The sequence below is a fragment of the Ambystoma mexicanum genome, chromosome 11 (assembly GCF_040938575.1).
Source record: "Ambystoma mexicanum isolate Mex_15411 chromosome 11, UKY_AmexF1_1, whole genome shotgun sequence".
Taxonomy (NCBI): Eukaryota; Metazoa; Chordata; class Amphibia; order Caudata; family Ambystomatidae; genus Ambystoma; species Ambystoma mexicanum.
This window is the reverse complement of record NC_090934.1, coordinates 1,025,154,996-1,025,172,601: the sequence shown is the minus strand read 5'-3', so window position 1 is coordinate 1,025,172,601 and position 17,606 is coordinate 1,025,154,996. Positions and strand designations below refer to the sequence as shown.

Sequence of the window (17,606 nt, the reverse complement as noted above, 5' to 3'; positions counted from 1 at the left end):
GTGCCCTCCCAGGTTCTATGTGATTCTCTCTCCGATTTAATTGATAAGATTGATGTTATTTGTCAGAACATTAGCAATGTTGCTGTGCAACCACTGCGTCTTTGCCTATACTTAAAGCTAATTGGTCTACTTTTCCCACTTTTTCTGATCATGACATTCTCACTGCTATTCATAACCTTAAGTCTGCTTCACCACTGGATCCCGTTCCTCTTGCTCTTCCCAAGAAGATCTCAGGGGAGATTGTTACACTGATTACATCCTCAGTCAATATCTCTTTCTTGTCTGGATATACTCCCAGTGCACTGATTCGCCTGCTTAAGAAGCCTTCCCTTGATCCCTTGTTGCTGTCTAATTTCCATCCTATTTCGCTCCTTCCTTTTCTCATGAAGTTGCTTGAGTCTCTGTTGTCCCTTTGCTTTCATCTTTTCTTGAAACTTCTAGTTTTTTTGACTCCCTTCAATCTGGCTTTCACCCTGGGAGAAGCACTGAGTCGGTTCTGACATCCGCGATTGAATATCTTGTCTGCCTGGTCAACAAGGGTGGTATTGGGGCACTGATTTTACTAGATCTTTCTGCTGCCTTCGATACTATTGATCATCCCACCCTGATCGCCCGGCTATCGTCCGCGGGTCTGTTGGGCCAGGTTCTGGCCTTGCTTTCTGCTTTGCTGGCTGACCGCTCCCAGTCTGTTTTTCTCTCTCCGTTCTGTTTTAAACCTGTTCCCCTATCCTGCGGAGTCCCCCAGAGCTATGCTCTTTCCCCATCACTATTCAACGTTTATATTCGGCCACTTCTCCGCCTTATCCATTCCCATGGCTTCCGTTGTTACTCCTATGCCGATGATACGCAGATCATATTTCGCCTTGATCTTTCTAGGCTTAATACTGCTGCTCGGCTCAGGGGTTGCCTCGAAGACTTGGGTTTATGGTTGGCCGAGAACTGACTGAAACTAAATGGTGAAAAGACAGAGATCTTGGTTGTTGGCACCTCCACTCCTCTGTCTTTTTGGACTCCGGACTTTTGGCTGGTTACTCTTGGACCATTTCCCTTTCCTGCCTCCTCTGTTAAGGATCTGGGGGTTAACATCTCTTTCCTCTCTACGTGCGGCCAGGTCGCTTTGGTCTGTGAATCTGTCAATTTTAAGCTTAAAATTCGAAGGAATGTTCTTCTTATTATTCTGGTACAATTTCAGGTCCCCGTGGTGGCCGCTCTTGTACTCAGCAATATTGACTATTGTAATCCGTTGTATTTAGCACACCCTGCCTATCTTATGCGCCGTCTGCAGCTCCTTCACAATGCTGCAGCCAGGTCTGTTATTTTTAACCCCCTCTGTTGCCCTTATGTCTCTTCTTCTTCGATAGCTTCATTGGCTCCCCGTAGAGAAACGTGTACTTTTTAAGTCACTTTGCTTTCTATAAATGTGGCGCAGAATATTTGCAGACTAAACTATCTCCTATGTTCCTTTGCGACCACTTTGCTCACAATCTGCTTTTCTGATCCAAATTCCTCGGGTCAGACTCTCTCGCATGAGTGGCTGTGCCTTTTCGGTTGCCGCAGCAAGGGCCTGGAATTCTCTTTCTTTATCCCTGTGTTCCACTCTCGACCATCTCTCTTTCCGTAAGGCTTTGAAAACCTTCTTGTTCTGAGCTGCGCCATTCTGCTTGTTGGCCGCCCTGCTTGTTGAGCGCCATGATGCCTTAGGCTGAACGTGAAGTTCTTTTAACATAACATAACAAAGCACGCCACGCTTCTGTGCGCTGCCTTTTGTGCCTTGGGCTTCCATATTCACAATCTATCGACCGCAAAGACTTTTTAAGTGATCCTATCCAAGTCAACCTTAAGCAAAAACCATAGGTGTGCATTTGTGATTAACAGTAGAGGAGGTGGTGGAGCAGTTAGTTCTCCTAGAAATGTAGGGATTTTAAAATCCGTCTTCCCCATCACCATGACCTTGCTGAGATGAGGGAAGCGTTGCCTCCAGGCTGGATTATTGCTTTCCAATAGTACTGCCTTTTGTGAGCAACTTCAGTTTTGAGCTCAAATGATAATAGTTTGAGCCATGTCTTATGCTGGCAGCAAAGGTTTTATTCACAAGCTAAGGATTGTGAGATCAGAATTAAGGAAACGACATTTTGATTTTTAATATTTTGAGCTGTATGCTACCATCTTTCCCCCCTCTGGTGTTGCTTGCATTTCTATAGTGCATGAATCGTCCAAATGTGTATTTATCATGGCAACATGCAGGGGTGTTGCTAAGTCTGGAAAAGACCCGGGGCTACTCTAATGTCAGAACTGTGGGGAATGGGGGCTAGCTAGTCTTTTGGCTGTTGCTCCTGAGATTCTATCCAGGGCTACAACCAAAAGACCAGGGGCTATAGCCCCCTCGGCCATCTGCTAGCAACGCCTCTGGCAACATGTGATAGCTGGTACCACTCAGTTGGGTGAACGCTTCCAGCCTCCCGCTCTTTTTGCTTGTGAAAAGATGTGTTCTTTTTGTGTTGATTTCGAGTTACGGCCTCTGTTCTGGTAGTGAGTGGTGGCTGTTCCGGGGCCCACGCGCGACATCCCAGATTTCTCTTCCTCCCGTATTTCCCGCTGTGCATGGCGGGGCTCTCGGCTTCGTTAGGGGTGCATACCAGAGGTTTTGTGAGGGGTTGGCTTCTTCGGGAAGTGTTGTCTCCTTGTTGGATTTTATGTCGAGCGGCTGTGGTTTTGACCTTGACTTTGAGTTTCCTGGTGATCTGGAAAGCCTGGGAGATCAAGGCCAGTCCACTGGCTGCAGCGTTCTGGGTGCTGTCGCAGTCTTCTACCCAAATCATTGCTTTTGCAATCTTAACTCTGCCCTGCTTATTAGAAGGTTTTGAGGACTTTTATGAAATAAGGGTTACTTTGTGCAAATTGCTTTCTTCATCTCCTGGCAAGAGTTGGGTTAAATTAAACTCCCGTTTTGATATTATACTTGGGCGGGAGGGGTGCTGGGCCTGACACGTGGGATTTATTGTTTATTATCGTGTGCGTTTTGTAACATTGGTCCTTAGTCCAACAGTGCTCTTTCCTTGTTAGCACTCTTGTTGCAGCGGAAGTTGCGCCAATCCTCTGTTTGATGAGTGGTGCATTTTGGGTGCACCCTGGGTGCATTTTAGGTTAGTTACCTCAACATATGTGTGGATACTTAAGGCACTGTTAGCTAGAAGGCCATGCTGTGGCTTCGTGCACATGTTGAACAGTATAAATGAGAGCCTGTAAACAAATTTGGCAATAGGACGTATGAATCTAGCTGCTACATATAATGTGGCACTTTCTAGAATGCAGTTAGGCGCTATAAAAGTGGCAGGGGGAGGATTCGTAGTTTACAATGCTTTGTGTAATGTTCTGCACAGTCTTCAATCGCTTCCCCCAGGGCAGGGTAGCGGTGGGGAGGTGGGGGTAAGGGGGCGAGCCTGATGCTAGCCTCCATGTTGTGCCAGAGCAGGGGGGGGCAGCAGGATAATGTTGATGCTAGATTCTTCTGATCATTCCTGTTTTGGAAATCAGAAACTCGCTGTTTATGTAACCAACCTTTCGGATTTCAGGAACCGATTCTACTCATTTTTTTTAACTGGATTTAGAGGATGTAAGGCTAATTTACGTTGTATTATTACGTCTGTTGAAAAATGTGCATGAAATACGAAATGAGCCTTCAGACGGTCACATATTACAGTGGTCGGATATTACGATTTGATATATTTTCTGTTCACACTTGTCACTGTCCGTACAATGCAAAGCACGTAACTGGCGTGACAAGACCGATGGGTGCAGCCCAGGCACACGCACTGACTGCGTAACCGCGTCATGCAGACATTGCACACGTGTTGTCATGGCGGATTCAGGGCTTTCCCATGAGCAGTGTTGACATGGGCAGACACGCCCTTCTGCTCTCTCTTGCTTTTTTTATTCTCCATAATTGCTCCCTTGGCTCCCTTCTTTTTTATGCTCTAAATGTTTCCATTTACTCCCCTTACCCTTTCTTTCCTACTTCCTCTCTTCCTCTTTTTCTCCACCCCTTCACTCTTCTCGTTTCTTCCTTTCTCTCCTCCTTCCTTGTATGTGTCTCTGAGTTATGCTGTGTCACAGTATGCTTGTCACACGGTTTTTTACAATGTCTGCAGGTCTTAGCTCCCACCGCGTCTTCAGCTGCTGTAATGACTGAAGTCAGTCTTCTCTGTGATGGATGTGAATTACTCTGGCCTGTTTCCTCCCATCGCCTCACTGAACGGATGTTATCTCCCCTCTCTTCAGGTTTCAAGATGGCGTCCTGCAGAAACATGCACTGGGTCCTACACGCGCTCACAATGTCTTCCCTCATAAGTATGGGCCACTCGTTGAACCCAGACGACCCCAATGTTTGCAGCCATTGGGAAAGGTAAGAGTTAGCCTATCTTGATATGAACCACGAATTCTGTATTGTATATATGCCTGAAGGTGGTAGCACAGATCAGATATTGTATACACATTCGTAAACTCCACGAGCTGAAATGGCAGAAGGCTAACGTTTAGTGGCAGTGTCACAGCTAGAGTTACACAGAAAGGTAGGGTGGGCACAATTTGAGGCTATGAACTTGCCTACCAGTGAGCACCCGCCCACCTTGGGCAGAAAAAAGCTGCCAGTGGCCTAGGCCGTCAAAATGTCCCAACGTGCTGTTCTAGAACCCCTCTTACCTTGGTTAGAGACATCCCCAACTTTCCCCAGCGAGGAGCTATTGTTCATGGTCTCCACATTTAATGTTTTCTGTCTTGTATTTGTCTGAAAAGGGACTGATGGAAGAGCTCTCATACAAAGCTTAGCAGATCCGCTCACCTCCATGTAAAGTCCCTTTCCCAACAAAGGGCATTTCCCAAAGGACGCAGCGTGACTATATATAATTGTCATTAAAATGAGGGCATCTCTTCTCTACAATATGCCCAGTCAGAAACAATAGCAAACAGAACACACAGGGGGGCATTTTAAATTGGGTGGAGAGGTATAGCAAGGCGTAAAGCTGTGCACGCCTGGCTATACTGCTCCGAAGTATTTTACAAAGGTTTTGCAGACTGAGTGTGAGACTGGAGAGGAAATACCTTTCTGCCTCGTACATGCCACGCTCCCTGCAAAACCTCTCTGGTTTATGCCAGCATGAGATTTTAATGCTGGCGGAAAAGTAAATGATTCCTATTGATTCTGCCAGCATTTAGCACCTGCTAAATGCAAGCGGATTCCATTGGAAATCCACCATTGTAAATGCTGTCTGCCAAGCGTAATTTGCTAGCAGCATGTACATCTCTTACAAACCTGATTGTAAAGAGTAAAGGCAATTTCACTTTTTTACTTTTTAAGTTTTGTACTCGCTTTTGCAAAAAAGTTGAAAGTTGCATGTATGGCACCCAAAAAGCACATAGGTGGTAATTTTAGTGGGTGCCTGCATACCATTTGCATGTTTTGAAAAGACCCCCATAAAGCAAATAGGTTAAATGGGAGACAGTGCGTATTGCTTCAGATAAGATAGCGAATGCATCAGGGCATTCGGACGGGCAATGCCCTGCTCTGTCTGTAGCTGCTACCACATTCTGCACAGAGCATCTCTCCCATAGAGGTACGAAAGCCAGCATACACGCATGGTAACATCATGGATGTTCCAGGGAGTTGGCCCCATTTCCAGACAGTTGGAAACGAAAAAGGGGCAGATTAGGCACCATTCAAGAAGTCCCAGTTGGGTTTCTTTCCTTCCTGCTATCTATGACTTGAGCAATGGGGCATGAGTCATTAGTTAGCCAGCTATCTCCCTTCCATCAACCTTGGGTTTTACGTGGTACGTCAGAATTCCATCCTTTCACCAAGGTCTATGAATAACATAGTAATTTAGTCCCAGTGGGGAAATGGGCATACCCAAGAGCTGTGAACTTGCTCCTTTTACCGCTATAAGCCTTGGCAAAGGCCTCTGATCTCTGAAGACAGCGAGGAAGGTCCCAGAAATGATTGGTGTAAACCCTTTCCATGCCTAGCCCATTGCAAAGTGCTCCATTCAATGGTAGCCACATTCCTTTCATGTGAAAACAGATATTGTGTTAGTCTTTCTCTTTTTCATGCAACTGAGTGGTAGAATTCCCACCCACAGTCTGATGAGTCTGTCGGGACAATGAACTCTGTTACAAAACAAGCACTTTGAGAACAGGATCATTTCTCGGGAATGTCAACAATTGGCTCACCTTGATCTTGACAGGATGTTTCCAACGTAGATCTTCTCTTTTCTTTTGTTGCTTTCTTGCCTTTAGAAGTCTGTCGCTGATCCCAGAGAAATGGTCTATCGCTGTTAGAGGCCACAGTGCCTGCCCATATGGAGTCAACTCTAGACAGAATGGAATATCCTTCTGGGGGAAAAGCCAAGCAATGGCATGCAAACCCCCAATCCAAAAATGCAGAAACAAAGATCCAGGATAATCTTGAAAATCGTATCCAGGTCGATAGATTTGAATGATGCTTTCAAAGATGAGCAACGGATTGAAGCAGGAAGACCAGAGAAAGAGAAAGAACAGGTCTTATCAACTGGGACTGACTGCAGATGGAAGAATCAGCTGGCGGGAGCAGGTAGGTACACAGAGAGCTTCTGGACGGCACAGAGCAGAAGCCGTACCTCAACAGCAGAAAGTAACACAGCAATTTAAAGAGGGAATACCGGCCAATCGAGAGGCAGAAAATGGTATTGGCAACAGAGTGAAACGAGGAAAAACGGAGCAGAGTGAAAAGAATGCACAAGGAAGACAATGTTAATGTTAATGTTAATGTTAAAGGATTTGTGTACCATGCACTATCACCACCGGAGTGGTCCCCTGGCGCTACAATAGCAGAAGAGAAATCACTGCGTTTTCCCCATATGAAGAAGAAGGGTTGCAACTCTGAGAGCAGCGCGTCCGATGGCAACAAGTAGGACGCACAGGGTGCCATTTTGAAAAAAGACTAGACTGACAAGTCGGTAGTCAAAAAAGAACATCCTGGCACACACGCAAGTGCACGTTTCCAATGAAGCCACGAGGACCATTGCTGCCCCATGACATCATTTAATACCTGGGCAGCGGGGCAGGCAGTGTGCCAAGTAATGTCGAGACCAGCTTGGTACCTTTGCCCCTTCGGGAGCAATGTGGCATTTGGTGTATGAATCCTTGGGTGCCTTGGGTTCACCATGGCGGCATGTGGGATGCTGCGCCATATTGACTGGGATTGATGCTAGTGCGGTCTTTGACCATGCATGAGTCAAGATCTGTTAGTTGGTAGAAAGAGTACTTATTGAGTTTCAAGATATCTTTCAATTTGTAATGTTCACATTTTTGTATTGCTGCAGTGTGGAAGCTGGTGGCGTTTTCCTGTTCAGCCATAAACAACTATTGTGTGCACCCTCCTCCCATCCTTGGCCACCCCTTAATGTAGAAGTGCACCAGTGCCGGGACATTTGCCTTTACATTTTGTGTGCTTTTTGAGGGATGTTTGCTCTTTGCCAGTGATACCATTCGCTTCCTTCCCTGAACTCTTGATCGATTCCTGCCTTAAACACCTGAGGCACCCCACTCCATTTCCGGGGTGTTGCATGCTATCAGGATTTTTGCTCTGCGGAAGAACATTTCCCATTTGCCATCTGTCTTCTTATGTAGGTATTGTCAGAAGGCTCAAAGTGGTGCACTCTGGCTCGCTTTGAAAACTGCTCAGCTGATGTAAAGGGACAGGCAAAACACATAGAGCAGCTGCGAACAAGAAGCAAGCATAGGCAAGGCAAATGAGAACTGGACGACAGGAGAAAAAGACGGACTGAAATGGTGAACAGGTAGAGATGTAAACCATGTGCTAGACAAGCTGAAATGCCACTAGAACACAGGATACACACGAGACTGCCAAGAGAAATAAAGGGTTACATGTCTTGATACAGAATTTATTTTTTTGAAACACACATATATCGAGTATTTTATAACGAAAACCTGTATACCAAATGCATTTCTTTTTTTTGGGGGGGTCCCCCCCAAGCGCAGGTTTTCTGCCATTAAAAACAGACCTCAAACACTTCCAAAACTAATGTGCCCCTTTACCCCACCCAAAAATAAATTCGGTATACAGGTTTTCATTATAAAGTACTCGATATATAAGTGCTTCAATATAACATTCTCGGTATAAACCCTGCATACCGAAATAGAGGGACGTTGAATGCCTTTGTGCAGGTTACACTTAAGCAATATGCCCCGAGCGGCGGGGGCATTACCAAGTCAGGTAATGCCCCGGGGCCCATAGTTATAGGCCTGAACGAAGCGAGGGCCTTAACGAAGGCCCCGGCGCATTACCTGACTCAGTAATGCCCCTGCCGCGAGGGGCATATTGCTATTAGTACCCCGGCCCACAAGACCTGCGAGACCAGGGTACTAAAAGCATTTTTTTCTGCCCCGAAACGCTGCAGCGTTTCAGAACAGGAAAAAAAAATGACTAAGAAAATGGCCGCCGGTGAAGGGAAAACGGAGTCTGTTTTCCCTTTCCATGGCAGCCCATGGGAGCGGACACGCTGGGAACAATCCTGTTCCCAGCGCGTTCGCTCCCGAAAAAAGAAAAGAGAAAGTAAGTGGGGTTGGGAGGGCCAAAGGGAGGGAGGGGGAAAAAAAGGCAAAAAAGATGTACCTGGGTCCCCGGCGGGGGACGATGGAAGCCTCCAGCCGTGTGGAGGCTCGGAGCAGGGATGGCCCCGCTCCGAGTCTCCACATGGCCGGAGGCTGCCATCGTCCCCCACCGGTGACAAAGCAGCCTGAAGGTAAGTGGGGTTGGGAGGGCGGGGAGGACAGAAAAAAAAAAAAGCTGAATCCCCTGCAGGGGATGAAGTCGGCCTCCAGCCCTGTGGAGGTTCGGTCGGGGATGGGCCCGCTTCGAGCCTCCTCATTGGGTGAGGGGCTGCCATGCCCCCACCAGGTGCAAAGGCGTGCAATCCGAGGGATTCCCGGCCCGGTAATGCCCCGGTAAGGGCCAATCAGAATGGTTCTTTCATTCTGATTCTCCCCCGCCGGGTACTAATAACAGATATTCCATACCTCTCCTTTCCCAAAAGACTCTCCACGGTCCAATCAATTTTCATATCAAGACTGGACTACGCTAACCCCCTTTACCTCGGAATCCACGTATACCAACTGACTAAACTACAAAGAGCACAAAACGCCGGAGCCAAACTGCTATTAGCGCTCGGCCCGAGAGACCACATCTCCCCAGCCCTCACAACTCTGCACTGGCTTCCAGTAGCCCGAAGGGTGACCTTCAAAACCTTATTCATTTCTCACCATTCACTGCATAAAACCGGACCTCAATATCTTCAAGACAAACTAAAACCCTACCACCCTGTACATACTCTAAGATCAAACTCAGCCGGCCTCCTAGTCATACCAAAAACAAACGCAGTCAGATTAGGAGGATCATCATTCTCAGCCTTGGCCCCCACGCTGTGGAACGCATTCCTACCCCACATCCGACTCACTGAAGACCTCATGTCTTTCCGCAAATTACTGAAAACTTGGCTCTTCCCCTAAAACCAAGCCTGAACTCAAACTAACTCAAACTGGATAACAGCATCGCAATGACTTTGCCAAATGCTAGATAGCAATAAATATAAAGATAAATAGCAATGCAGCATCATGATCTGAGCGAGGAATCGAAAACCAATAACCTCCATTGGTTAGCTAAAAAAGACAAAAAATTAGAATGAGTAAAAAAAGATCAAACCTGCGAAGTAGATAAAAAGAATAAAGCAGTAAAGGGGCAGAAAATAATTAAATGGATGAAATAAATGTAATGGACAAGAGGATCAATGTAGACGTAAGGAATACACTAGATAACAACAATTCAAATAACCCAAACTACTAGACCTTAAATAACGATAAAACAAATAACACCACAACATCAAGATCCAATCGAGAAATCGAAAACGAATAACATCTAATATAAACTAAAAGGACAAACAGAATAGAGTGAATGAAGTAGATCAAAGCAGCAAAGTGGATAAAAGAATAAATTGTACGAAAACAGTAAAGCGGTTGAAATTAATGAAATGGATGAAACGATTGCAATGGACGAAAGGAACAAAATGGACGAAAGGAATTAAGTGAAGAGGATGGAAAGATGAATACAGGAGAAGGATGAGTGCACAGACAGATGGCACGGAATGTATGAGTGCAGGGTATAAATGGAAAGTACAGAATAGGCGATTCAAGTACATGAGACGGGGGTAGTGCATGGGACAGATGGAGAGCACGGAAAAGATCGAATGCGTGCAACAAGTGACTTGGGCTGAACCGATATTGAAAGAGGAATGAACAAAGTGAGTGGAAGCAATATTGCACGAGGAATGATCAAAGTGAGTGGAGCGGATGAAGATGGTGGAGTGGATGAAGCGCGTAGAGCAGATGCATGCATTGAGCGGATGAGTGCGTAGAGTGGATGAGTGCGTAGAGCGAACGAGTACGTAGAGCGGATGAGAGTGGATGAGATCAGATGAGTGCGTAGAGCGGATGAAAGCAAATGAGTGCGTAGAGTGGATGAGTGCATAGAGTGGATGAGTGCATAGAGTGGATGAGAGCGCAGAATGAATAAGGGAATCGAGTGGATGAGTGCTCAGAGCGGATGAGAGCGGATGAGTGCGTAGAGCGGATCTAAGCGGAGGAGCGCGTAGAGCGGATGAGAGCGAAAGATCGCATAGAACAGATGAGTACATACAGCGGGAGAGTGCGTAGAGCGGATGAGTGCGTAGAGCGGATGAGTGATGAGTGCGCAGAGCGGATGAGTGCGCAGAGCGGATGAGTGCGTAGAGCGGAAGAGTGCGTAGAGCGGATGAATGCGCAGAGCAGATGAGTACGTAGAGTGGATGAGTGCGTAGAGCAGATGAGTGCATTGAATGGAAGAGTGCGTAGAGCTGATGAGTGCGCACAGCGGATGAGAGCGGATGAGTACGTAGAGCAGATGAGTGCGTAGAGCGGATGAGTGCATAGAGCGGATGAGTCCGCAGACCAGATGAGCGCGCTGAGCGGATGAGAACATAGAGCGGATAAGTGTGTAAAATGGTTGAGTGCGTAGAGCGGATGAGTGCGTAGATCGGATGAGTGTGGATGAGTGCGTAGAGCAGATGAGTGCATAGAGCAAATGAGTACGTAGAGCGGATGTGTGTGTAGAGCGGATGTGTGCGTAGAGCAGATGAGAGTGCAGAATGAATGAGGGAATGGAGTGGATGAGAGCGTGGAGCAGATAAGACTGTGGTGCGGATGTTGATTGTGGTGCGGATGTAAGGTGTGTGTGGATAATAGAGTGGAGCGAATGTAGGGTGCTGAACAGGTTTAGGGTGTTGAGCGGAGGTAGGGCGTGATGGTGTTGAGCAGATGTAAGGTGTTGGGCAGATTTAGGGTGTTGAGCAGGTTTAGGGTGGGGTGGTGTTTGAGCTGATGTTTGTGTTGAACGGATGTAGGGTATGGTGCAGAGCGGGTGTAGAGTTCGGAGCAGGTGTAGAATGCCGAGCGGGTGTAGAGCGCGAAGCTGATGTAGAATGCGGAGTGAAGAGCGGGTGTAGAGTGAAGAGCGGGTGTAGAGTGCAGAGCGGGTGTAGAGTGCAGAGCGGGTGTAGAGTGCAGAGCAGGTGTAGAGTGCAGAGCAGGTGTAGAGTGCGGAGCCGGTGTAGAGTGCGGAGCCGGTGTTGAGTGTGGAACATACGGGTGATGTATGTGGACGGAACGGGTGAAGTGTTTGGAAGGAACAGGTGAAGTGTTTGGAAGGAACGGGTGAAGTGTTTGGAAGGAATGGGTGAAAAGGTTGGAAGCAACGGGTGTAGTAAGGGGAAGAAACGGGTGAACTGGTTGGTAGGAACGGAGGATGGATCTGGTAGAACGGGTGATGTATATGGACGGACGAGCAAAGTATGATGAAGGAATGGATGAAGTATGAGGACAAAATGGGCCAAATATATTGAATAGAAAAACTGATGTAGGTAGATGGAATGGGTGAAGTGGATGGATTAAATGATAAATGTGGTTCAGACGGAGGAAGTATGAGATTGGAACGGGTGAAGTATGTAAGTGGATCGGATGAACTGGGTGGAATGAATGAACTGGGTGAAACGGATGAACTGGGTGAAACGGATGAACTGGGTGGAATGGGTGAACAGGGTGGAATGGGTGAAATGTATGGACGGAAAGGGCGAAGTATGTAGATGGAAAAGGTGAAGTAAGTGGTTGGAACGGGTGAAGCATGTTGATGGAACAGGTGAAATATGTGGAAGAAATGGGTGAAATATGTGGGAGGACTGGTGAAATATGTGGAAGGAATGGGTGAAATATGTGGAAGGAACGGGTGAAGTATGTAGATGGAACGGGTGACGTATGTGGTTGGAACAGATGAACTGATGTAGAATGGGTGAAATGGGTGGAACGGGTGAAATGGTAGAACGGATGATGTAGGTGGACGAACGGGTGATGTGTTTGGAACCGGTGAAGTGGGTGGAACCGGTGAAGTGGGTGGAACGTGTTAAGTCGATGGAACGTGTGAAACGAGTGGAACCAATTAAGAGGATGGAACGTGTGTAGATGACGTATGTTGATGGATGATGCATGGCGAAAGGATAACGTGGATAGAACGAATGAAAGGAGCAGTGCATAAAATGGTTGGAGTGCATAAAATGGTTGAAGTACATGGAATGGATTGGAGTGCTCAGAACCAATCGGAGTGCGTGGAAGGGAGGAGAGCGCATGAAACGGAATTTGGAGTGCATGAAATGGATTGGAGTTCATGGAACGTATTGCAGTGCTTCGAACGGATTGGAGTGCTTGGAACAAATTGGAGTGCATTGAATGGTGTGACTTACATGGAATGGTTTGGGGGGCACGGAACGTCTGTAAGAGCATTGAAAGGAATGGTCTGAGTGCTTGAAACGGTCGTAATGCACGGAACAGTCGGAGTAAACGGAACGGATAGAGTACATGGAACTATTGGAATGGGTTTGATCTCATGCACCTAAGGTAAATCACCATATTCACATCTCCACGCTTACTCTCTTCTCTACACCACCACTCAAATAGAACACAGCGATTCTATGACACCATTCGGTATAGCTGTTCTCATACCATCATCTGCCTCATACTGCCCATCACCCTAACGAAACACAACTGGTTACACAGCCTCCAGCCTAGGTGTTCTCCTCAGGCCTAACACATCCAGAATCAGTCTGGATTACAACCTGCCAGAACTAACACATAATCCTGATCTCTCAACCACCACACCTACCGCTAAGAAGCAGCTATCACACGAATGCCACACCAGCTGCTCACACACACCTTTGACTCTCTCTACTGACTTAAACTTCGGTTCCCGAGGGCGTTCAACCTACCAGCGCCTTGATACCATACCAATGGTACATAAGGCGCTATATAAATGCAAAGTAACATAACATAACATAACATATTCACCATGCAAGCCCATGGGAGAGGCAACAAGAGTGGCTTCTGTGTCTTGGCCCTAAGGAGTATATTTAAAAGAGGCAAACCTATATGGACCCAGCCAGAACATACAGTGGATGCTTAATGTGGAAACAGCAATCAACACACTCTTACATTAAATGCAGTATGGACTATATGTAAGATAAGAAAGTGGAATGGGTAGAGATTGCCTACTCGGGGAAGCCCATCGCTGTGCAAAGTAATAGAAAGGTACATTGAGGACATAATCAGACAGTTTATAGGCTCTGTAGGGGTACGAGGTAGACAACAGAGAGAGTTAAGATTCAATGCAACAAGAAACTAAGATTGATAGGAAGGCCTGCAGAAAGGGAGTACAACTAAGCGACTACAGTAAGGAATTGAAACTAGGTTACTGTGACAATCAGTAGCAAGGCACTAAATCAATGTACAAAATGTGGAGTGGGGCAAACTCTGTTCGGATGCATTTGGCACAGGGACGTTCTGGTCGGACTGCTGCTTGGGTAGGTGTATTTAGGCTCATGGAGGCCTTAAAATCTCCAGTCCGCTCCAAAATCGATATCGTCCAGGCAAGAGGTAGGCATAGGGTAGTTCTGGAAAAGAGGAAGATCGAGCTGGACGAGGAAGCATGGGCAGGCATATTGGAGGCTGCTTCTAAATGGGATGCAAAACAATTTGGGGAATTTGTGAATGGAGGACCGGTCTTCAAGATGGCAATGCAGAGGCCTGGGTGGAGCATTTTTCTTAGTGTATTTTATGATCTAAATTCTTCTTTGTCATTTTGGAATATCAGTTCCTCATGGAGTTTTACGCTTGAGAAGGTATCTTCGGCCATTACCATACAGGCATGCAATCGCGCCCCAGGTCTGGATGCTATCCTAGTCGACCTTTTTCATGATCAGTTTGATATTTGGGCACCTTTGCTAACTTTGGCTTTTAATGCCTTCTTAGAGACCAGCCAATACCCACCCTCCTAGAAGTTAGCAAATATTTTTTCCCTCTTTTTAAAAAGGAGGACCCAGCTAGTACACTCTCATATACACCTATCTCCCTGCTCGTCACCGCCTTCAAGATTTTCGGTAGAGCATTATTGGGGCATATTGAAAATTGGCTTTAGGAATTTTCTATTCTTTCTGATATACAACTTGGCTTTAGACCAGGGGTGGGCCCCATGGAACAGGCCTTGAATTTATACCTATTGGTGTCGAATGCGGTCTTTTGCAGGAGTGAAGCCATATATCTTGCATTCATGGACCTAAGCACAGCCTTTGACAAAGTAAATAGGCTAATGTTGTGGGCCGTGCTATGGTCCATGAAGTGCCCAATGGAAATCTTTGACCGTGTTATGGGAGATACACCATGGTAATCGTGCATGTGTCCGAAGTGGGCCTGAGGGGCAATGTACAACCTCTTTTGATGTGGACATAAGGGTCCGCTAGGGCTGCGTCTCAGCGCCAGTTCTTTTTACCTTGTACATTAATGATTTACACGAGGCTCTGGTGGTCTCCCAGGCTGATGTCCCTCGGATGGGTGGCAGGGCTTTTTCTACGTTGGCTTATGCTGACGATATGGTGGTGAACATGACAACACCAATGGCTCTCCAGAAATTGATCGGTGCTTATTCTGTTTTCATGAACAAGTTGGATTTAAAGATCAACACTGCGAAGTCCGCTATGATGGCGTGTGCTAGGGGGAAAAGGTTTGTGAAAATGAACCCTATGGTTTTTAATGAAGCGGTCATCCCGAGGGTCAAGGAATTGATTATTTAGGTGTCTGTCTTGCAGTGGTACTAACGGGTAAGGCCCTCTTAGTAAGCAACAATTGAAGATGGCCCAATACTTGGATGGGCTTTCCCGATTTACGGCTCAGTGTCACGGTCAAGCTCTGGACTTAATATTAAAGGTTTGTGATACCCAGACTAATCCTGCAGTCCTGTATGGAGCCCCCCGTTCGGGTTGCTCGAAAATGCCTGACCTACAGATACAGGAAAACAAATTCCTCAACCATTTATTGGGACTTTCAGTGTCTGCACCAAATCTTTTTTGTCTCATGGAATTGTGAGTGGGCTTTCTGGAGGTCTAATGGATGTTAACACCGATCCTTTTTTGGCTACGTCTTTGGGCAAATGAAAAAGCAAGTCTAACGCGAGTTATATGTCGGTTCTTATTGGCCAGGATAATTGGGTTAATATTCCTTGGCTCTCTTACATAAATGAATGCTTGACTGACTCCAGTGCTTCTGTACTTTTCGCACTGAGTGCCCCATTGCCATTAGCGCACTTTACAGCGTTACACACGTGTGTTTGTTTTAGCAGCCTGCAGAAGCTGGAGTCCAAGTAGATGTCCCCTCCAATAAATAGAGGCAATGCTGTTATTAGCCAGGAGGGTGTTATTCAACCTTATCTTATCTTAAGCTCGAAAAAGGTGAACCCTTGATTTACCCGTGCACGGTTCAACAGTTTGTTGCTGAGGACGAATGATGGCGGCTGAAAGGGCTTTTCCGCTTTAGGGAGTTGCCCTGTGTGTGGAGATGGCGTGGGAGATTTAAAGCATCACCTCTTGTGCTGTCCCACTTATAAGGAGATTAGAAAAGCCACCATTTTTCCTGTGTTCAGAAAGTTTAATCTGAGACAACACCGCTCTGCCCTAGTCTTTCTTTTATCTGCTGGCTCCCCATATGTTGCTTGGGCTTTGCTGTCCTTTTTAAAAAGAGCCATGGATTTTAGAAAGAGGGTTTTAACTGTTTTGTGGCTTCTTGCACTTTATTAAGTTGTATTGGAATGGACTTTTAAGTAATGTATCTTAACAATGGTACAACTCTTCTGTGCTGCCGTGGATATATATTTTTACGTGATGATTTTGTGCTTCCTAATTGGTTGATGGATGCGTACATCCGAATAAACATATTGAGCTGAACTGACCTGTATATAGCGCTTGGCCTAAGAAGAAATGTACATGGAAAAAGTAATACACCTCAGACCATGTGCATGTCCCAACCTAATAATCTCTCGTTAGCTCTAAATTACAATGGCATGTGAGTTGGCAGTCCTGGTCTTATTGAATAGCATCTTGCTGCATAGAAGTAAGCTACTCTTCTGCTGGGTTAATGCTTCAATCAATAGTCTAAGCAAGATTATGCTTTAGAAAATAAATTTTATATATATATATATTTAGCAAGTACCCAAATGCCAACACGTGTTTCGGACTGCTTTCAGTCTTACTCAAGGCTGGACTTATTTGAGACAAATATTCTTAATACCGTAAAGTGGGCATTGTCTGGGAAATAAATAAAACAGCCTTAAGTCCTTGAATAGATATTCAACTATTCCAAGTGCGGCGTATGAAGAAATATTTTTGTAACTTGCTGTAGAAAGTAGCCATTCCCCTTTCGGGTTGAATCCTGTAGAAAAGTCGTGTCTCCATATTAAGGGATGAGTTTGCCCCTTCACTAAATCTATGTAACTGAAGCAAGATGTAGGGACATTGGACCCCAACAGAACTATATCTGTGGACAAAAGCAGCAAGCCGAAACAGGCAGAATCTATAGGGTAAAGCTTGCAACTATTGTAAGCTGAGAAGGTGGGACAAGAGCCGAACAGGAAAGAGCAGGGACTGCAGACTGCAAGAGCAGCGCAGGAGCATAGACTGGAGGCTGCAGGGACATGGCACAGAGGAACAGGAAACCGCATGGACCAGGCACCAGTGGAAGGCGTGAGTGGACTGGCCTGAGCCCCAGTGGAAAAGACTGAGCTGGCAAGGCAGGCCTGTAGCCAAGCAGAGAGGAATACACTGAAGGTTTCGGGCGCTAGAGGGTCAACAGTATATGCGCGAAGAAGGAGCTTTAGGGCATGCCATATTATAAGTGCTTCTAACAGACATTACACCCACAGTGGAGTCATATAATGTGGTTAAATCCAATCTCTGGCATGCCTTTGGGGAGAAAGGCCAGTTCTGAGCAACACCAGGAGTTCACGTGTGGAACTCAAGGCCCAGTAGTAGCTGCAGCATTAATATGCCACTGCACTGTGCTGACTTCAATCATTTCAGATATACTTCCATTGCCCAAGAAGCCTAGGTACATGCACAATCGGAATCAAAGAGGGGATCAATACGATGCCGCCGCTT

The 17,606-nt window shown here is 46.3% G+C and overlaps 1 protein-coding gene across 9 annotated transcripts in view; it reads left to right on the top strand.

Moving 5' to 3' along the window:
- The window catches only part of MEGF11 (multiple EGF like domains 11), a 2,301,522-nt gene that overhangs the window by 670,724 nt on the left and 1,613,192 nt on the right, over positions 1-17,606 (top strand). For all 9 annotated transcript variants that reach the window (XM_069624261.1, XM_069624259.1, XM_069624260.1 and 6 more), the window contains one exon: positions 4,279-4,402. In XM_069624261.1, coding sequence (XP_069480362.1) covers positions 4,287-4,402 — 116 coding nt within the window. In that variant the 5' untranslated portion in view covers positions 4,279-4,286. The remainder of the gene's footprint in view (positions 1-4,278; positions 4,403-17,606) is intronic.